Source organism: Salvelinus fontinalis, chromosome 2 (assembly GCF_029448725.1).
Source record: "Salvelinus fontinalis isolate EN_2023a chromosome 2, ASM2944872v1, whole genome shotgun sequence".
Classification (NCBI taxonomy): domain Eukaryota; kingdom Metazoa; phylum Chordata; class Actinopteri; order Salmoniformes; family Salmonidae; genus Salvelinus; species Salvelinus fontinalis.
In genome coordinates this window covers 24,207,576-24,226,323 of record NC_074666.1, presented here as the reverse complement: position 1 = coordinate 24,226,323, position 18,748 = coordinate 24,207,576, and the positions used below count along the sequence as shown (strand labels likewise).

Genomic DNA, 18,748 nt, shown 5'->3' with positions numbered 1-18,748 from the left:
TAGGAGGCGCAAAAACACTCAAAAACACACATACAGTAACAGGTTGAAAAAAAATTGCACAGCACATGCAGGCAACACACACTTTGTTTAAAAAAATGTTTTATCCTTTATTTAACGAGCGGTCACATTGGGATTTACAACTCTTCTACAAGTAAGCCCTGGCCAAAAAAACAGTGTACTTACACACTGTCTAGAATCAAATCCCCTGTGTACAACAACTATCTTACAGCCTTGCTCCCAGTCTTTGCTTTCTTTCTTTTTCAAAAGGAGAACAGAATTTCGAACTCCTTACATATTTGTATATATTTGTGAAATGACAGGAGCAGAGAAGCAGGGAGAAAAAGCAGGGGAATGAGAAATTCATAGGGCTGATGAAGGGATTGAACTGGCATCTGAATGTGGTTCCGAGGATGAGAGTGTTACTGCTAGACTATACATTTGTAGCCAGTCCTAATCTGTCTTAAGCAGAAGAATATGAGAGAAGGGCAATTAGTTCTGCAGTGTGAAGTATGAACCCTGTCTGAATGGCAGACATTGTGAAAAGGTTTAAGGTCAATGAGGAGGCATGTAGTTGCTGCTCATGGAGATAATCACCAGGTTTGAAACCACAGGAGCTGAAGATATAGGCTAAAATGACAGTGAAGCATTCCTGCCTGAAGTGCATTCTTTTGCATAGTAAAAACATATATTTTGTGTCAAAGACAGCTTAGAAGGCCACAACCCAGAAGCAACTGGCAATGTTCTGTGGGATGGAGCTGTACTGATGAAAATCAGGATAGAGCTGTAATTTACCAGCAGTTGGGCATAAAGGACTTCTAAGTAGTAGGTGCATGCATTGAGCTTTCCTGGAGAGACAAGAGAAGATTTGGTATCCTAATAGACGGGTTGGTTGTTTAGCAACAAAACCGACGTTGGCGCAACTATGGGACAAAACAGACAGAGTTGGCTTAGGTTGTTGACAACATGTACACTATATTTGGATGCCGTCTATCACAGTGCCATCCGTTTTGTCACCAAAGCCCCATATACTACCCACCACTGCAACCTGTACACTCTCGTTGGCTGGCCCTCGCTTCATATTCGTCGCCAAACCCACTGGCTCCAGGTCATCTACAAGTCTTTGCTAGGTAAATCCCCGCCTTATCGCAGCTCACTGGTCACCATAGCAGCACCCACCCGTAGCACGCGCCCCAGCAGGTATATCTCACTGGTCACCCCCAAAGCCAATTCCTCCTTCGGCCGCCTTTCCTTCCAGTTCTCTGCTGCCAATGACTGGAACGAACTGCAAAAATCACTGAAGCTGGACACATATCTCCCTCACTAGCTTTAAGCACCAGCTGTCAGAGCAGCTCACAGATCACTGCACCTGTACATAGCTCATCTGTAAATAGCCCATCCAACTACCTCATCCCCATACTGTATTTATTTATTTATCTTGCTCCTTTGCACCCCAGTATCTCTATTTGCACATTCATCTTCTGCACATCTACCATTCCAATGTTTAATTGCTATATTGTAATTATTTCGCCACCATGGCCTATTTATTACCTTACCTCCCTTATCTTACCTCATTTGCACACAATGTATGTAGACTTTTTTTAAAGGTGAAATAAAAAAAAATAAAAAAAATAATGTCGTCTCCAATATTTATTGAAAACATATGAGAACTTGCACAATGAGAACTTGTTGTCTCTCAAATACATTGTTACAGTTGTTGGTTAACTAGCTAGCGAATTTAGACCATATTAGAATCGACGTTAGATCAGTGAAAATAACAAGATAAAACTAGCTGAAACGAGTCACTTAAATTTCCCCACATCGCAGTTTCTTGTCATTGTTGCTATCTATCTGGCCATCTAGAATCACAACCTTCTGCTACATTGAAGAATGCTCTTCTTTTTGGTGACGTTCTCAGCTAACCCGTCTATAGCCTATTGCAACAATGGCCTGGCACTCACCCGCACGGCCGGTAGGTGAAGACTATGTAGCTCTCCTCCGTTGTCCTCTCAATGAAGGTCACGCACGTGTGCTTCTCCCAGTGACGCATGGCCTGACGGAATATCGCTCGCTGGCTGCCTAAAAAGGAGGGTGGTCCTTCAAGTGCCCTAATCAAGGACTGCACTGAGAGTCTCAGTGGATTGAATTACTGATGTCGTACATTAGTAGACAACTTATATGATTGAACATCAAAGGCAAACAAATAATAATTTATTCTTTATAATGCTACAAAGTTATGGTATGTAGCTATACTGTAGATATATACAGACTGAGAGACGTTAACAATTAATGAAGCATCTGAAAATCAAGTCAATTTAAGGTCTTTCTCTATCTCCTAGTCAGAACTCACCACTGAAATTCCCACTGATTACATATGGAATGACCCCATCTGGCCACACCCGCTCTGGTCTGGAGGTGGCAGCCCTCCTCCTGCGACGAAAGCCCTGCCCATGGCTGTCTGGAGACATGTCATTCCTACTGCTCTCACTGGACAACGAACCATTCACTGGAACAAACACATGCAAACAGATATGTAATTCATGCAGGGTTGAGGTCATTCAATCAATTTTAACTCTGTCCCTTCAGAAAACAAATGTAACCCCTCGTTTAAAATTCATACATGGTTTTGCAACTCAGATGGCAGTCACATGTGAACACACCCTAAATTGACCCCAATTGTGAATCCTCCATGTCCAGCATGGCTCCTGTACTGTACCTGCATCTGTGTCGTTGAAGGTCTGGATGGACCTCTGAATAACATCCAGAATGCGGTCCACCTTAAACATAAGCAGGTCTTCCTCATCCAAAGCAATGTCTCCCAGGAAGGCAGCTAGAGCAGACACACAGACACAACCAAGAATTCATCCTGCAGCTGAAACATTGTTTTTAATGCGAATCAGTTGGCAAAAAGGTTTGCAAAACTAGAGAGATACTTATTTAGACAGGCAATCAAGAAGACAGAGATGGAAAAAGTGAAAGGGAGACAACTACTGTTTTTGGTAAACCTTTATTTGTACTGAAATATATAGCTACACAGTAGTTGGGAGAAACTGGAAGTAAAGGTGTGAATCTGGTATATTAAAAACATAAACGTATCTACAGCCACTCGGCATGGTACGCATTTGAATTCAGCTGACAGTATATCACCTACAGCATGTAAAGCTGCTGCAGTGCTTTGGGGTATGTTATGCTTAGGTCCCTCATTTTTGACATGTGTGAAGCTATGCAGTAAGGCCCACACCCTGCCTGTTGGCTGTGGTGTGTGAGCTAATGTTTGACTGGTGCTTCCCTCTCCCCCAATGGGAGGCCCTTAGGGCTCTGTTAGCCTACTGTTTGACAAGCACACACAGCTCCTGCATACTGTATGCACTGCAAAATAACCCTCACATACCCACTAACTGTCACGTGTGTGTGCGCATACAGTGCATTCATACTGAAACAGAGATGCCCAATAGAACACAATTATACTGAACAAAAATATCAAACGCAACATGCAACAATTTCAACGATTTTATAAAGTTACCCTAATCTATGGATTTCACATGACTGGGCAGCGGTGCAGCCAGCGGTGCAGCGTTGCGGCCTTGGAGGGCATAGGCCCACCCACTTGGCAGCCAGGCCCGTCCACTGGGGAGAATGAGACAATCAGAATGAGTTTTTCCCCACAAAATGGCTTTATTACAGACAGAAATACTGCTCAGCACTGATCCCGCAGGTGAAGAAGCCAAATGTGGAGGTCCTTGCGTGGTTACACGTGGTCTGCGAATATGAGGCCAATTGGACATACTGCCAAATTCTCTGAAATGGCATTGGTAGAGAAAAAATATATATATTATCTGGCAACAGCTCTGGTTGACATTCCTGCAGTCAGAATGTCAATTGCACTCTCCCTCAAAACTTGAGACATCTGTGGCATTGTGTTGTGTGACAAAACTGCACATTTTAAAGTGGCTTTTTATTGTCCCCAGCACAAGGTGCACCTGTGTAATAATCATGCAGTTTAATCAGCTTCTTGATATGCCACACCTGTCAGGTGGATGGATTATCTTGGCAAAGGAGAAATGCTCATTAACAGGGATGTGAACAAATTTGTGCACAAAACCTGAGAGAGATAAGCTGTTTGTGTGTATGGAACATTTCTGAGTTTTTTATTTCAGCTCATGAAACACTTTACAACACTTTACATAGTGTGTTTATATTTTTGTTCAGTGTACATAAAGGGGTTGAAATAGACGTGCTTTCTGAATCTGGACCCTTTTCCCCCATGACATACAGTAATCTAATCAACCCCACACAAACCTTATGGTCATGTTCCAATACCCATACTACCACATAGATCGGCATGATGGTGTGCAGCAGTGTGCAGATGTAGAGCTGAGAGGCCATACTCTTTGAATACCCAGACAGGCTGCTACTTGTCAGTTAGAGTAACCTGTCAAAGCATAACAATCGGAAGGCTTAATTAGCACAGTGAGTGAGAGAAATTGATCAGAAAACAGGTTCAATTCAACCTGCCATGAAAAATTGAACCTTTAGAGCCACAAAGTGTGAGATGCATGACATATAGATTGGCAAATGTCAGATATGATACTCAGAATTCATAATTAAGTAGTCAAAGCAATTTGGAAAAGTAGATGCCTCCTGGGAATTTGCTGACTTCTGTCCAGAGGCCCACCCACTAGTGGGATTGATCTAGTGGGATTGATCTACACTCTGCCTTTTTCTCCCTTTTCCCTTGTGGCTACCCTCACTCTGTGACATGTTCACATAAGGTCCATGGAAAATTAGCACTCCAAAATACTAACCTAAATGACAGAGTGAAAAGAAGGAAGCATGTACAGAATCAAAATATTCTAAAACATGCAACAAGGCACTTAAATTATACTGCCATAAAATGTGCTAAACAATTTACTTTTGTCATGAATACAAAGCATTATGTTTGGCGGAAAAAAATATCACTGAGTACCACTCTTCATATTTTCAAGCATGGTGGTGGCTGCATCATGTTAAGGGTATGCTTGTCATCGGCAAGGACTAGAGAGATGTTTTATTAATAAAAATAAACAAAATACAGCTATAGGTACAGGCAAAATCCTAGAGGGAGACCTGGTTTAGTCTGCTTTCCAACAGACACTGGGAGACAAATTCACCTTTCAGCAGGACAACAACCTAAAATACAAGGCCAAATCTACGCTGGAGTTGCAGGAAATTAAAAACGTGTAGTGTATTTGAGGTTTGAAAAGCTTTTGAAGTTTGCCATTTCCATTTTTAAATGGGGTTTATAAGGGTTTGTATAAATGTATAAACCCCTACAAAAATGTCCATCAATTATAATCCACATAATAATTCACATTTCCTGTTGCTGCAGGATTATTTTCCTGCTGTAACAATCTGGCTCAAATTAAGACCCTACATCTGTACATGGGTGATGATGCACCACTTCATGGGGCAAGGGAAAAGTAAATTATGGAGAAGGGAACCACCAAATCCTGAGTCTAAGTAACCCTAACTAAGTACTTTGGCAATAAGCCCTGGTTGTCCCTGCCTTTGAAGCAAAGTCATTCATGCAAAGAGTGACTGTAAAGGACTGCAGACCTAGGCCTACAGTGCTCAGCACATACCTTGCAGCCAGTGGGATTTCACCGGCTTCCAACCGAGGACTACTCTGTCATGGCCTCAATGACCTCGGGTCTCTAGGCAACGGAGAGACGGATAGAAGGAAGAGAACAGAGATGATATTAGGGGGGAGAGGGAAGAAGGGAACAGGACAAAAGAGGAAATAAAGAATGGAGAGGGAAAAGTAAATATGGGGAAGGTTGGGTGGGTGGAGAGACGATGAGAGTAACGTGATATAAAAGAGGTAGAGGAAAGGGAAGAAAAGAGGGGAGTTGAGAGATGTGGGGAACCAGATAGTTGAACTCAATTGTAAACTGGGTCTCCAAGAAGAGGGAGCCTATTCAGTGCCCCACCAATGTATTATTAAATATAAATAAAAAGCATCGAAGTGGATCACAATGGTGCTGTGACCCGAGTTTGATCTATTGATGTCTAGTCTGTTAGCTAATTGGGTCATTGTGAAGAGGAGGAAGAGGCCAAAGGGCATTGAAGTATGATGGAGGGGGTTCAGTGAACCACGCTCACGTGATGAGTAACCTTGCCTGAGTGTTAATTTTCTGAGCAAGCTCAGTGGATTAATACAACCTCAGATGACCTGAGTTCAAACCAGGTTAGCGGTTACCGAGATTTACCTAAATGTACCGCCTAAAACCACTCCCTTTTCCCAGGATAAATAACTGGGAGAAACCGATAAATTGTAACAAAATATTATAAATGATTTACATGAACATGACGTGAAATGGAACTGTTAAATGATATGCAATGTCTAAATCTGGATTCTCTACAGCCTTCTCTCTGGTCACTGCATGTTCAAGGCTCAGGGTGGGGACCGACAGCCAATCTCAGTATGTAGACCTATCATCTCATCATGGTAACTTTTTATTGTGACAGGTGGACATACATTTGCTGCAGCATAGCCTATGCCACAGTAGTATAGTAGTATAATGACCAAATGTGAGTCTAATTTACACATCTCTATCTGGCTTTCAGGGTCACCTAATGTTTTTATTGTAAATATGTTTTTTATTTTGTATTGCAGCTGCAGAGAGTGCAAGAGCGAGCACTCTCTTGCAGTCTTTCTCTCTCTCCATCAATTCCATTCAAATTGCTTCCAAAATAGATCATCCTGTTCAAGATTGATTTATAGCCCTATATATACAGTGGCAAGAAAAAGTATGTGAACCCTTTGGAAATACCTGGATTTCTGCATAAATTGGTCATAAAATTTGATCTGATCTTCATCTAAGTCACAACAAGACAAACACAGTCTGCTTAAACTAATAACACACAAACAATTATATGTTTTCATGTCTTTATTGAACACACCGTGTAAACATTCACAGTGCAGGGTGGGAAAAGTATGTGAACTCTTGGATTTAATAACTGGTTGACCCTCCTTTGGCAGCAATAAACTCAACCAAACATTTTCTGTAGTTGTGGATCAGACTTGCACAACGATCAGGAGGCATTTTGGACCATTCCTCTTTACAAAACTGTTTCAGTTCAGCAATATTCTTAGGATGTCTGGTGTGAACTGCTCTCGAGGTCATGCCACAGCATTTTAAATTGGGTTAAGGTCAGAACTCTGATTGGGCCACTCCGGAAGTCGTACTTTCTTCTGTTCAAGCCATTCTGTTGTTGATTTACTTTGTGTTTTGGGTCATTGCCCTGTTGCATCACCCAACTTCTTTTGAGCTTCAATTGCTAAACAGATAGCCTTACATTATCCTGAAAAATGTCTTGATAAACTTGGGAATTCATTTTTCGTCGATGATAGCAAGCTGTCCAGGCCCTGAGGCAGCAAAGCAGCCCCAAACCATGATGCTCTCTCGACCATACTTTACAGTTGGGACGAGGTTTTGATGTTGGTGTTTTGTGCCTTTTTCTCTCCACGCCCTAGCCGGCTCAAAATTTTTCCTTGCCCCAGTTGGCTAGGCAGGCGCCCATCCCACGTCAGGCCTCAGCCGGATTGCCAGGTTTTTATGCCTCAGCCGGCTCATCAGGCTCCCACGTCCCAGCGGGCTCATCAGGCTCCCTCGCCCCGGCCGGCTAGTTCAGCACCCATGCCTCGGCTGGCCCGTCAGGCCGGGCGGCGCCCCTAGTGGGGGGGTACTGTCACGCCTGCTCCCGTTCTCCCTCCTTGGCGCTCGAGGGCGTCAGGCTGCCCTGCATTACGCACTTCTGCCACCATCATTACGCACACCTGCTCCCCTCGTCACACGCATCAGCGATTCATAACACTTACCTGGACTCACTCACCTGTGTTTATTTCCTCCCCTATATCTGTCTGTTCCCGAGGTTGTCCCCCGCTTCAGCATTATTGTCGTCATGTTGTTTTGTTCCCCCTGTTCTGACGCTGTTCCTGTCCTGTTCCTTGTCTGTGCTTGATTAAATGTTCACTCTCCGTTCCTGCTTCTCATCATCAGCATCAGTTCTTACAGAAAGAGGTAGGCAGGCTAATAACATTAGGGGAAATATTCTTAAAAATTATAACTAAATTCGCTATACTTTGTAGGACACATGGTGCTGCACCAGAATGTTCTCTCTGCTTTATCATGGTTTGAACGAGGTGCCTAATTCCAGTCCATATAATACAGTATAATACAATACAGTACAGTAATACAGTTCACACTCAAAACGATTAGCCTGCTGGAGCTTGTTTCATTTATTTACCCAAGAGAGCATAGCTGCATCATTGTGCTTTTTATGGTTTATTTTCGTGCTTGAATTTTCGATTAAAACTCTATTCAAATCCAGACACAAGGCTATTTATATCCTTTAAATGCTTTTGAATGACACTTCCGGTTTTGGTGGGAAATACCGGGTTAGTGATTTATTCTCGGGATGGATCATTTGTAAAATACCGGGAAAATATTCAACCCTAGTTCAAACCCAGGTGGTCACAGATACATATAGCATTGTGGATAACAGTCATCTGGCTGAGCAGAACCTTTTACAAAATGAAGTACCTTGTTACATACCCTAGAGTCCTGTGTGTTTAAATTGATGGATTCAATTAAAGGGACATTTCACCTTAGCTCTATATTAAACACATCAAGACTTTGTCATAAACATTAAAAAAGTGCTCACCACAAGCTAGAACAAGCACATTTTAATTTCACCGGTAGAATCAGGAAGTTTCGACTTCCTATGTATTAGTCTGCTTATAGTGTACCACAAGGTCCTGCATTCATAGCAAATGCACAATGCATGACAGGGCCAGAGCAGGAAGCACCCCCCCCCCCCCCCACGCTGAGCTGTAGTCTTTCAGAGGCTGAGAAAAAATGTGGCACCTTGTACATCTAACAATGAATATGCCGATAGGAACATCGCTGGAAATGTCCAATGGCTCTATCGAACAAGGACAACCATATAAAGTATACACGGACACAAATGTATAGAACGATTATCATAACATAGAGGCTTTGTGAAATGCCACAAAGCAGGACTACTTTAATTTTCAGATCTCAACCACTCTGTCAAAACACCGGATGAGGTCATCGGGTGTATAATTCAGTGCGCGAAACCCAGACATGACTTCTTGGTGGCCAATATGTGTGAAACAGATCTCACTGACCTAGAGGTGCCTTGGACACGATCAAAACAAACCCAGAGTCATAGGTGAAATATCCCTTTAAGGCTTTGTCCCTTGTTTTGACTCTATCATCTCTTGCACCCAATTGACATGTTCCATGTCTATTCTTTAAAACTGTTTCATAGCTATTCCAGCCTCCAATTTGCAGTAGCTTAAGTACAATGTTATGTCTTATATATATATATATATATATATATATATATATATATATATAATATATATATATATATATACATATATATACACAGGTTTTAGGACCAATTTTTGTGATCAATGTTGTTTAGCACTCCTAGATTCATCAAAAGTCCATATCCTCTGTTTTTGAATATTTTTCATCATGCCCCCACTTGACATGTTCCATGGCTATTCTATTCAAGTCTTCCATAGCTCTATTCCAGCCTCCTACATACACCACAGAAGGTAAAACAGGATAAATGATCTTCACATAACAGAGAACATTGAATTGTATTGAAGCAAGCTCAAAGTGATGCTTGATTGATTAATGGACAAAGGCTTTTCAGCCCCGTCTGGATTTGACAGCTGTCTGTGTGTTCCATACAATACCCCTAACCCACCGCTGTGGAACAATGCCCCGGCGCACCATGCACATGGTTGGCCTTGGCCTCGAGTTTATTATCATTTCTACCATAATTGATTTCGGTAACTTTACACGCTGTTGCTATACTATGTAAGTGATGTGCATCACCTTTGAGCGGCGCGCTTGTGAAAACAAGTTAAACTCATAACTCATTGCCTGTCCCTTTAAATCAACCATCACTTCGGTCTTGCCCAATGTGCAGTCTTATCTATAAAGGTAATCCAGATAAAGCAAACTATAATTAATTATCCCATATAATATGAAACATAGTAACATTACCAGCTTTGCAGGGATCTTTGTAGTCGATTACTTCTGGGGTGCTTAGGTCAATGAAGTTACTTGTTTCCACATCCAAATCAACCGTAAGTAAAACGCGGAGACTTGATAGCAGTAACAAATAGCTCGGCATAAAAGTCATATTTTGAAGTTAACAAAAGCAGAATTTTGGAAAATGAAAAGGAAAGAAAAGAAAGGAAAGGCGGGTAGACAGAGAGGATTTGGGGAAACGCAATCTTTTTTTTTTGAGGGCGGGTTTATACACACGGTGCTGCCTCTCCACAATGTCTTTATTCTAGATCAGTGATTCGCTAACATACCCGGGCGCCAGGCCAACATCCCATAGAAAAGCTTACAAACTTAGCACACTGGAGGTCGTGACACAAAGCTGCCTGGTCACCAACACAGGCCAATTCAGTCTTTTTTAAATCAACACAATTTTGTAGTGCAATCTTGTTGTAAGCTAGACTTGTAAAATGCCTATTTTTTATGTATGAACCCATACAGGATGTTGGTTTAGTCATCGGGGTTTATAGCCTAGGGGCCGGATGGGCCGGATGTATGGGGTTAGGATTTAGATGGGGTGTTAGAGGTAAATTGGAGTTTAGGGTTTAAAAATGATCCAATGCTCTGGTTGCACTGAATAAGTAAACTGACCCATTTCACTAACATTTCCAGCTGAATGGTTGGTTGGGTTATCCCAGTTAGCCTAGACCTGGGTGACAGCGGGCCCTAAATTACTTTCATTCAATGTCTATAGCCTGAGCCCTTGTTGATTAAATGTGTGTTCAACATATTGGACATTGTGATCTCTTCAACCTCAGAGTTAATGGGACAACCAACCCCAACAAAACTGCTGTTGACACACCTGACAGCAACATATACAATACCGTTAAAAAGTTTGGGGTCACTTAGAAATGTCCTCGTTTTCCATGAAACATACATGAAATGAGTTGCGAAATGAATAGGAAATATAGTCAAGATGTTGGCAAGGTTATAAATATATATATATATTTTGAATAATCAGTTTGTCCTTCAAACTTTGCTTTCGTCAAAGAATCTTCCATTTGCAGCAATTACAGCCTTGCAGACCTTTGGCATTCTAGTTTTCTTGAGGTAATCTGAAGAGATTTCACCCCATGCTTCCTGAAGCACCTCACACAAATACGGTCAAGCTGCTCCCACAACAGCTCAATAGGGTTGAGATCTGGTGACTGTGCTGGCCACTCCATTATATACAGAATACCAGCTGACTGCTTCTTCCCTAAATAGTTCTTGCATAGTTTGGAGCTGTGCTTTAGGTCATTGTCCTGTTGTAGGAGGAAATTAGTTCCAATTATGTGCCGTCCACAGGTTATGGCATGGCGTTGCAAAATGGAGTGATAGCCTTCATTTTTCAAGATCCCTTTTACCCTGTACTCCCACTTTTCCACCACCAAAGCACCCCATCACATTGCCTCCACCATGCTTGACAGATGGCGTCAAGCACTCTTCCAGCATCTTTTCATTTTTTCTGCGTCTCCCGAATGTTCTTCTTTGTGATCCGAACAACCGAAGCTAAGATTAATCTGTCCATAACACTTTTTTCGAATCTTCCTCTGTCCAGTGTCTGTGTTCTTTTGCCCATCTTAATCATTTATTTTTATTGGCCAGTCTGAGATATTGCTTTTTTTTTGCAACTCTGCCTAGAAAGCCAGCATGTCTTCAGTTTCTTGGCAATTCCTCGCATGGAATAGCCTTAAGTTCACAGAACAAGAATAGACTGACGAGTTTCAGAAGAAAATGCTTTGTTTCTGGCCATTTGGAACCTGTAATCTAACCCACAAATGCTGATGCTCCTGATACTCAACTAGTCTAAAGAAGGCCAGTTTTATTGCTTCTTTAATCAGCACGACAGTTTTCAGCTGCGCTAACATAATTGCAAAAGGGTTTTCTAATGATCAATTAGCCTTTTTGAAAATGATACATTTAGCTAACAAAACGTGCCATTGGAACACAAGAGTGATGGTTGCTGATAATGAGCCTCTGTACGCCTATGTAGATATTCCATAAAAATCTGCCGTTTCCAGCTAATATAGTTATTTACAACATAACAATGTTTACACTGTATTTCTGATCAATTTTATGTTATTTTAATGGACAAAAAATGTGCTTTTCTTTCAAAAACAAGGACATTTCTAAGTGACCCCAAACTTTTGAACAGCAGTGTACCTATTTCCTTCCTCAATCCAAGAAAAAGATCATTCGTGTTGTTAATATTATACGTCATAAAAAACATTTGTCGCCATTTTAACGATTCATGACGCTGACATGTATTATATTAACAACATGGATGATCTCTTTATTGCAATGTCCAAATACTATTACAGCTACAGTAGAGGTGTGGGACCTTAATTTGAGCCGTTTTGTTGCAGGAATAAAATAATTCTGCTGCAGGAGGATTTTATATTCTCCAAAAAAGTGATAGTTTCTAACGGGATTTTTTTTACAGGAGGCTATAATTTAGGTGTTGCCTACAGCTGCATTTCGGGCGATTAGGCCTGGCTTGCAGTCGGCAATCCAATTCGTTCCAAATGGGTTGAGGTGGGGGCTCTCTGCAGGCCAGTCAAGTTCTTCCACACCGATCTCGACAAACCATTTCTGTATGGACGTCGCTTTGTGCATGGGGGCATTGTTATGCTGAAACAGGAAAGGACCTTCACCAAACTGTTTCCACAAATTTGAAAGCATAGAATCATAGAATGTCATTGTTTGCTGTAGAATTAAGATTTCCCTTCACTGGAAGTAAGGGGCCTGGCCTGTACCATGAAAAACAGCCCCAAACCATTATTCCTCCTCCACCAAACTTTACAGTTGGCACTATGCATTCGGGCAGGCAGCGTTCTCCTGGCATCCGCCAAACCTTGAAGTCAGAAAATGAAGAGAACACGTTTCCACTGCTCCAGAGTCCAATGGTGGCGAGCTTTACACCACTCCAGCTGACTCTTAGCATTGCGCATGGTGATCTTAGGATTGTGTGCAGCTGCTCGGCCATGGAAACCCATTTCATTTTTTGTGCTGACATTGCTTCCAGAGGCAGTTTCGAACTTGGTAGTGAGTGTTGCAACTGAGGAGAGATGATTTTTACTTGCTACACGCTTCAGCACTCGACGGTACCTTTCTGTGAGCTTGTGTGGCCTACCACTTAGCGGCTGAGCCGTTGTTGCTCCTAGACATTTCCACTTCACAATACCAGCACTTACAGTTGACCGAGGTAGTGCTAGCAGGGCAGAAATTTGACAAACTGACTTGTTGAAATGGTGACATCTTATGGCGGTGCCACGGTTAAAGTCACTGAGCTTTTCAGTAAGGCCATTCTACTGCCACTGTTTGTCTATGGAGATTGCATGGCTGTGTGCTCGATTTTATACACCTGTCAGAAACGGGTGTGGCCGAAATAACTGAATCCACTAATTTGAAGGGGTGTCCATGTACTGTTTGGCCACATACTGTCACTTTAGTGTTAGTTTCCTTGAATTTGTAGTCTAAATTTTGGATCATTACATTCTGTTTACCTTTCTTTCCGGTCATGTCTGTCACGACTTCTGCCGAAGTCGGTCCCTCTCCTTGACTGGACGGCGTTCGGTGGTCGACGTCACCAGCTTTCTAGCCACCGCCGATCCACTTTTCATTTTCCATTTGTTCTGTCTTTGTCTTTTCACACCTGGCTTCACTCAACCAATTACTTGTTTATTATTAATCTCTAGTTCCATGTGTCTCTCCTCAGGCCGGTGGTGGCTAGTCCACTCCAGGAAGCTGAGGTGCGGGAGGTTCCTCCACCCCCTCTGGACATCGAGGGGGCCCCGGCGTATGGTGTTCGAGCCATCCTGGACTCGAGGCGCCGGGCAAGGGGCCTTCAGCAGTTTAATTAAATGTATTAAATGCGTGCAACGGAGCCACACCTGCAAATCCAGTTGCACAAAGGAACAAGGTAGGTCTGAATACTAACTACTGACAATTGCTGTCACGTTCCTGACCTATTTCTGTTAGTTTGTTGTATGTGTTAGTTGGTCAGGACGTGAGTTTGGGTGGGCATTCTATGTTTTCTGTTTCTATGTTGGTTTAAGGGTTGCCTGGTATGGCTCTCAATTAGAGGCAGGTGTTTGGCGTTTCCTCTAATTGAGAGTCATATTTAGGTAGGTTGTTTCACAGTGTTCGGTGTGGGTGGTTGTCTCCTGTGTTAGTGTTTGTTGCACCATACGGGACTGTTTCGTGCGTTCTTCGTTTTATGTAGTCATTTTTCCTGTTGTGCGTTCTTCGTGTTTTATGTAAGTTCGTATGTTCAGGTTTGTCTACATTTGTTTTGTTATTTTGTTTATTATTTCAAGTGGTTTCATTTCGTGTTTTCCCGTCTTGTTTAATTAAAATTATGTCATTTCAAAACGCTGCGCCTTGGTTCAATCACTACTCCTCCTCTTCGGTTGAAGAGGAGGAGGAACACCGTTACAATTGCTTAAATCAAAACGCACGTAAAAAAGCCATAGATTTGAATCAGCCCCTAAGTGAAGTGCAAAGAAACTAAAAGCCGTTTTACATGAATCTGTACAGACAGACTGAACTTTAAGTGTTAGCCATCCCTGTGAGTGGTTATGGTATCTCGTAATTCTAACTGCACCCAAAGAGGAAATATTCAATGACTGACGTCTCAGCATGTGTATTCCTGTCTTCCAGAAATACTCATGTTTGAATGTCATTTCACAGGCCCAGAGGACCCATACACCCAAATGCATTTGCATATAATGGATTCGGGGCTGTTTGATGTGTGTATATCCACACGTGCATGCGTGTGTATTGATATTGGTGGTGACAGGGGATTGTATCTTATCAGCCTAAAGTTAATCAACAAAAGGTTTTACTTCAAAGGGGAACCTCTAACAAGGAATAGACCCGAGTTACCCTCGTGTAAATTTTACTTTATTCTGACCTTGAACTTAAGCATGAGGTAAAGCATGTGCCAGCCAGCTATTCGTTTGGGGTGGAGATCATAGAAATTGAGGTGTGGCAGAGGTGTGTTTACAGATACGCAGTATTCCAACCTTGACTTAATGCACTCATAATTCCATTACCTTTACATTTGAGGAAACTCTTAATAAGGTGGAGCAACCCATTGGTCCCGAGTAGAAAAACACCAATCTCTATGCACTAATTTAGAAATTGATTAGCGCTATCGATAAGACCAGGGTTGGGTAGGTTACTTACTAAATGTAATCAGTTACCGGTCCAAAATTGTAATCAGTAACGTAACTTTGGGATTAACCGAACTCTGTAATGTAATCAGATTACTTCTAATTACATGTTTTATTACTTCCCCTTAACAGGCATTGGAAGACCGAAAGGATCCATCAAAAACATTATCATAGTGGTCTAACTTAGTCAGATTCACTCAGGTGGAAAAACACTTAAAAGTTGTGCCTTTCTTCAAATGTAATTGAGAAGACATTTAAAAGTAATCCAAGTAGTTAACAATTTTTTCAAAGCAATCCGATTACAACTATGCTAGTAACATAACGGATTATAGTTACCATTTTTTGTAATCAGATTACATTTTTCAGCAAACTGAAAAGTATGTCAATATGACAGGTATTTCAGCCCTGTAAAATAGCTCAAAGAAACTGGGTAGGATGGGTGGGAGGTAACGCAATAGGTAGGTCTGCACGAACACAAGGAGAGGGTAGCCTTTTGATCTTTTATTGAATAGATTTGTATCATTGGTCTTTGTAGGCTTCAGACGGTGTTACAGTTAACAGATGTGATAGATGGTGATATAGGTGAGGGATGAAGATTTTGTTCACTAGGATGAATAGAAACAAGACATTGTTTATACAATATGCCATTAACTTGGGCAATAAAGGGCAAACATACTTATACTTATGTCATCAAACTGGAAGGCTCAAAGATACACATTAGCATCTATGTACAATATTAGTGCTCTATGGGCAACAAACAAGCACAATCAAATTAGCACCCATGCTGTAGGGAGAAATATAATATGTATTTACAGTCACATAACAAAAGGAATAACTCCAACTTGGCCGCCACATACCACATTCGTATGATACTCACTGTCAATGACCGCATCTGTGCGGTCACATGCTAGTTTGGTTGAAAGAGGGCTAATAACTGCAGGTGGGGGCATTTATAGGGGTAGGCCCACCTCTTTCAGGTGCACGTGATTGGTCTTTACTTAATTCCCATCCCGGATCCGGGAGCATCCTCATCAAAAAAGCTGACTAGCACAGCCTAGCTAACGGGACAGGGATATCATATAATATAATTTTCATGAAATCACAAGTCCAATACAGCAAATTAAAGATAAACATCTTGTGAATCCAGCCATCATTTCCGATTTTTAAAATGTTTACAGCGAAAACAGTATGTATTTCTATTAGCTAACCACAATAGCCAAAGACTCAACCGCATATTTTCACCATGTTTCTACCGCATAGGTAGCTATCATAAAACTGACCAAATAGAGATTTAATTAGTCTCTAACCAAGAAACAACTTCATCAGATGACAGTCTTATAACATGTTATACAATAAATTTATGTTTTGTTCGAAAATGTGCATATTTGAGGTATAAATCATAGTTTTACATTGCAGCTACCATCAAAAATATCACCAAAGCAGCCAGAATAATTACAGAGAGCAACGTGAAATACCTAAATACTCATCATAAAACATTTATGAAAAATACCTGGTGTACAGCAAATGAAAGATAAACATCTTGTGAATCCAGCCAATATTTCCGATTTTTTTTAAGTGTTTTACAGCGAAAACACAATATAGCATTATATTAGCTTACCACAATAGCCAAACACACAAACGCATTTATTCACCACATAGATAGCATTCGCAAAAACCAGCAAAAGATATAAAATGAATCACTAACCTTGAACAACTTCATCAGATGACAGTCTTATAACATCAGGTTATACAATACACTTGTGTTTTGTTCGAAAATGTGCATATTTAGAGCTGCAATCCGTGGTTATACATTGTGAAAATGTAGCAACATTTCCCCAGAATGTCAGGAGCTATTTTGGACACTCACCTAATCTGACCAAAGAACTCATCATAAACTTTACTAAAAAATACATGTTGTACAGCAAATGAAAGATACACTGGTTCTTAATGCAACCGCCGTGTTAGATTTTTTTTAAAATAACTTTACTATAACAAACAGCTTTCGTTATTGCGAGACAGCGCCCGCCAAAACGGCGGAGAATAGAAATAACATTTTCCACAGAAATACGAAATAACATCATAAATTGTTCTTACTTTTGCTAAAATTCCATCAGAATCTTGTACAAGGAGTCCTATTTCCAGAATAAATCGTTATTTGGTTTTAGAATGTCCTTTTCTCCTGTCGAATTCGCGCCACAATGCTAGCCAATGTTGATGACGTTCCCAGTTTCTCTCGACGCAAAGAACGGAAAACTCCAAAAGTCCCAATAAACGTTGAATAATCTGATGAAACTTGGTTGAAAAAACATACTTTGCGATGTTATTATCACATGTATCAAATAAAATCAGAGCCGGAGATATTAGCCGTGTATAACGAACGCTTATCAGAAGACAATATGGAGGTGCTTTGCGCGCCTAGGTAGAGAAAGGAAATTCCTGACCTGCCATTCCAAAAGCTCTTGTTCGACCTCATCAAGCTAGACACCCCATTCCACCTTCCACTGCCCGTTTACATCTAGAGGAAGGCCTATGAAGTGCAAGCATATCGATAAATATAAGCCAGTTGAATAGGCAGGCCATGGAACAGAGCCTCGTTTTCAGATTTTTCACTTCCTGTATGGAAGTTTGCTGCAAAATGAGTTCTGTTTTACTCACAGATATAATTCAAACAGTTTTAGAAACTTGACAGTGTTTTCTATCCAATAGTAATAATAATATGCATATTGTATGATCTAGAATAGAGTACGAGGCAGTTTAATTTGGGCACGATTTTTTTCCAAAGTGAAAATAGCGCCTCCCTATTGACAAGAAGTTTTAATGAGCTTTGATGGAGGTGTGTGGTGACAAATGAGGGGAGGGCTCACCTCCAGGCAGCAAGGGAGTGGGAGGGGTGATGTACAGGCCCCTTTTCCACAGGGAAGTATAAATAGCTGTTGTTATTCAACAATTTTATTGTATGCCTATGGCTTCATCATTTGCAAGGGTGAAACTTGGAAACCCAAGCCGAGGCTGTATGGAAATCAGTGCGCACGGACAGTAGCACCGAACATATCGAGTTGATTTATGCACTCTAGAATGTTTTAAGTCTGTGCCCAGACTATTATATACACTGCTCAAAAAAATAAAGGGAACACTTAAACAACACAATGTAACTCCAAGTCAATCACACTTCTGTGAAATCAAACTGTCCACTTAGGAAGCAACACTGATTGACAATAAATTTCCAATGCTGTTGTGCAAATGGAATAGACAAAAGGTGGAAATTATAGGCAATTAGCAAGACACCCCCCAAAACAGGAGTGATTCTGCAGGTGGTGACCACAGACCACTTCTCAGTTCCTATGCTTCCTGTCTGATGTTTTGGTCACTTTTGAATGCTGGCGGTGCTCTCACTCTAGTGGTAGCATGAGACAGAGTCTACAACCCACACAAGTGGCTCAG

At 41.3% G+C, this 18,748-nt stretch overlaps 1 protein-coding gene across 2 annotated transcripts in view; it reads right to left on the bottom strand.

Moving 5' to 3' along the window:
• LOC129815129 (bone morphogenetic protein 1-like) overlaps nucleotides 1-10,352 on the bottom strand; it is a 56,410-nt gene extending 46,058 nt beyond the window's left edge. The window contains exons 1-4 of one of the 2 annotated variants that reach the window (XM_055868528.1): nucleotides 10,086-10,352; nucleotides 2,714-2,827; nucleotides 2,348-2,503; nucleotides 1,959-2,076 (exon numbers count right to left, since the gene is read on the bottom strand). In XM_055868528.1, the coding sequence (XP_055724503.1) occupies nucleotides 1,959-2,076; nucleotides 2,348-2,503; nucleotides 2,714-2,827; nucleotides 10,086-10,224 (527 nt within the window). In that variant the 5' untranslated portion in view covers nucleotides 10,225-10,352. The remainder of the gene's footprint in view (nucleotides 1-1,958; nucleotides 2,077-2,347; nucleotides 2,504-2,713; nucleotides 2,828-10,085) is intronic. The other variant, XM_055868538.1, reaches the window with a different exon arrangement.
• Nucleotides 10,353-18,748: the final 8,396 nt, after the last annotated feature.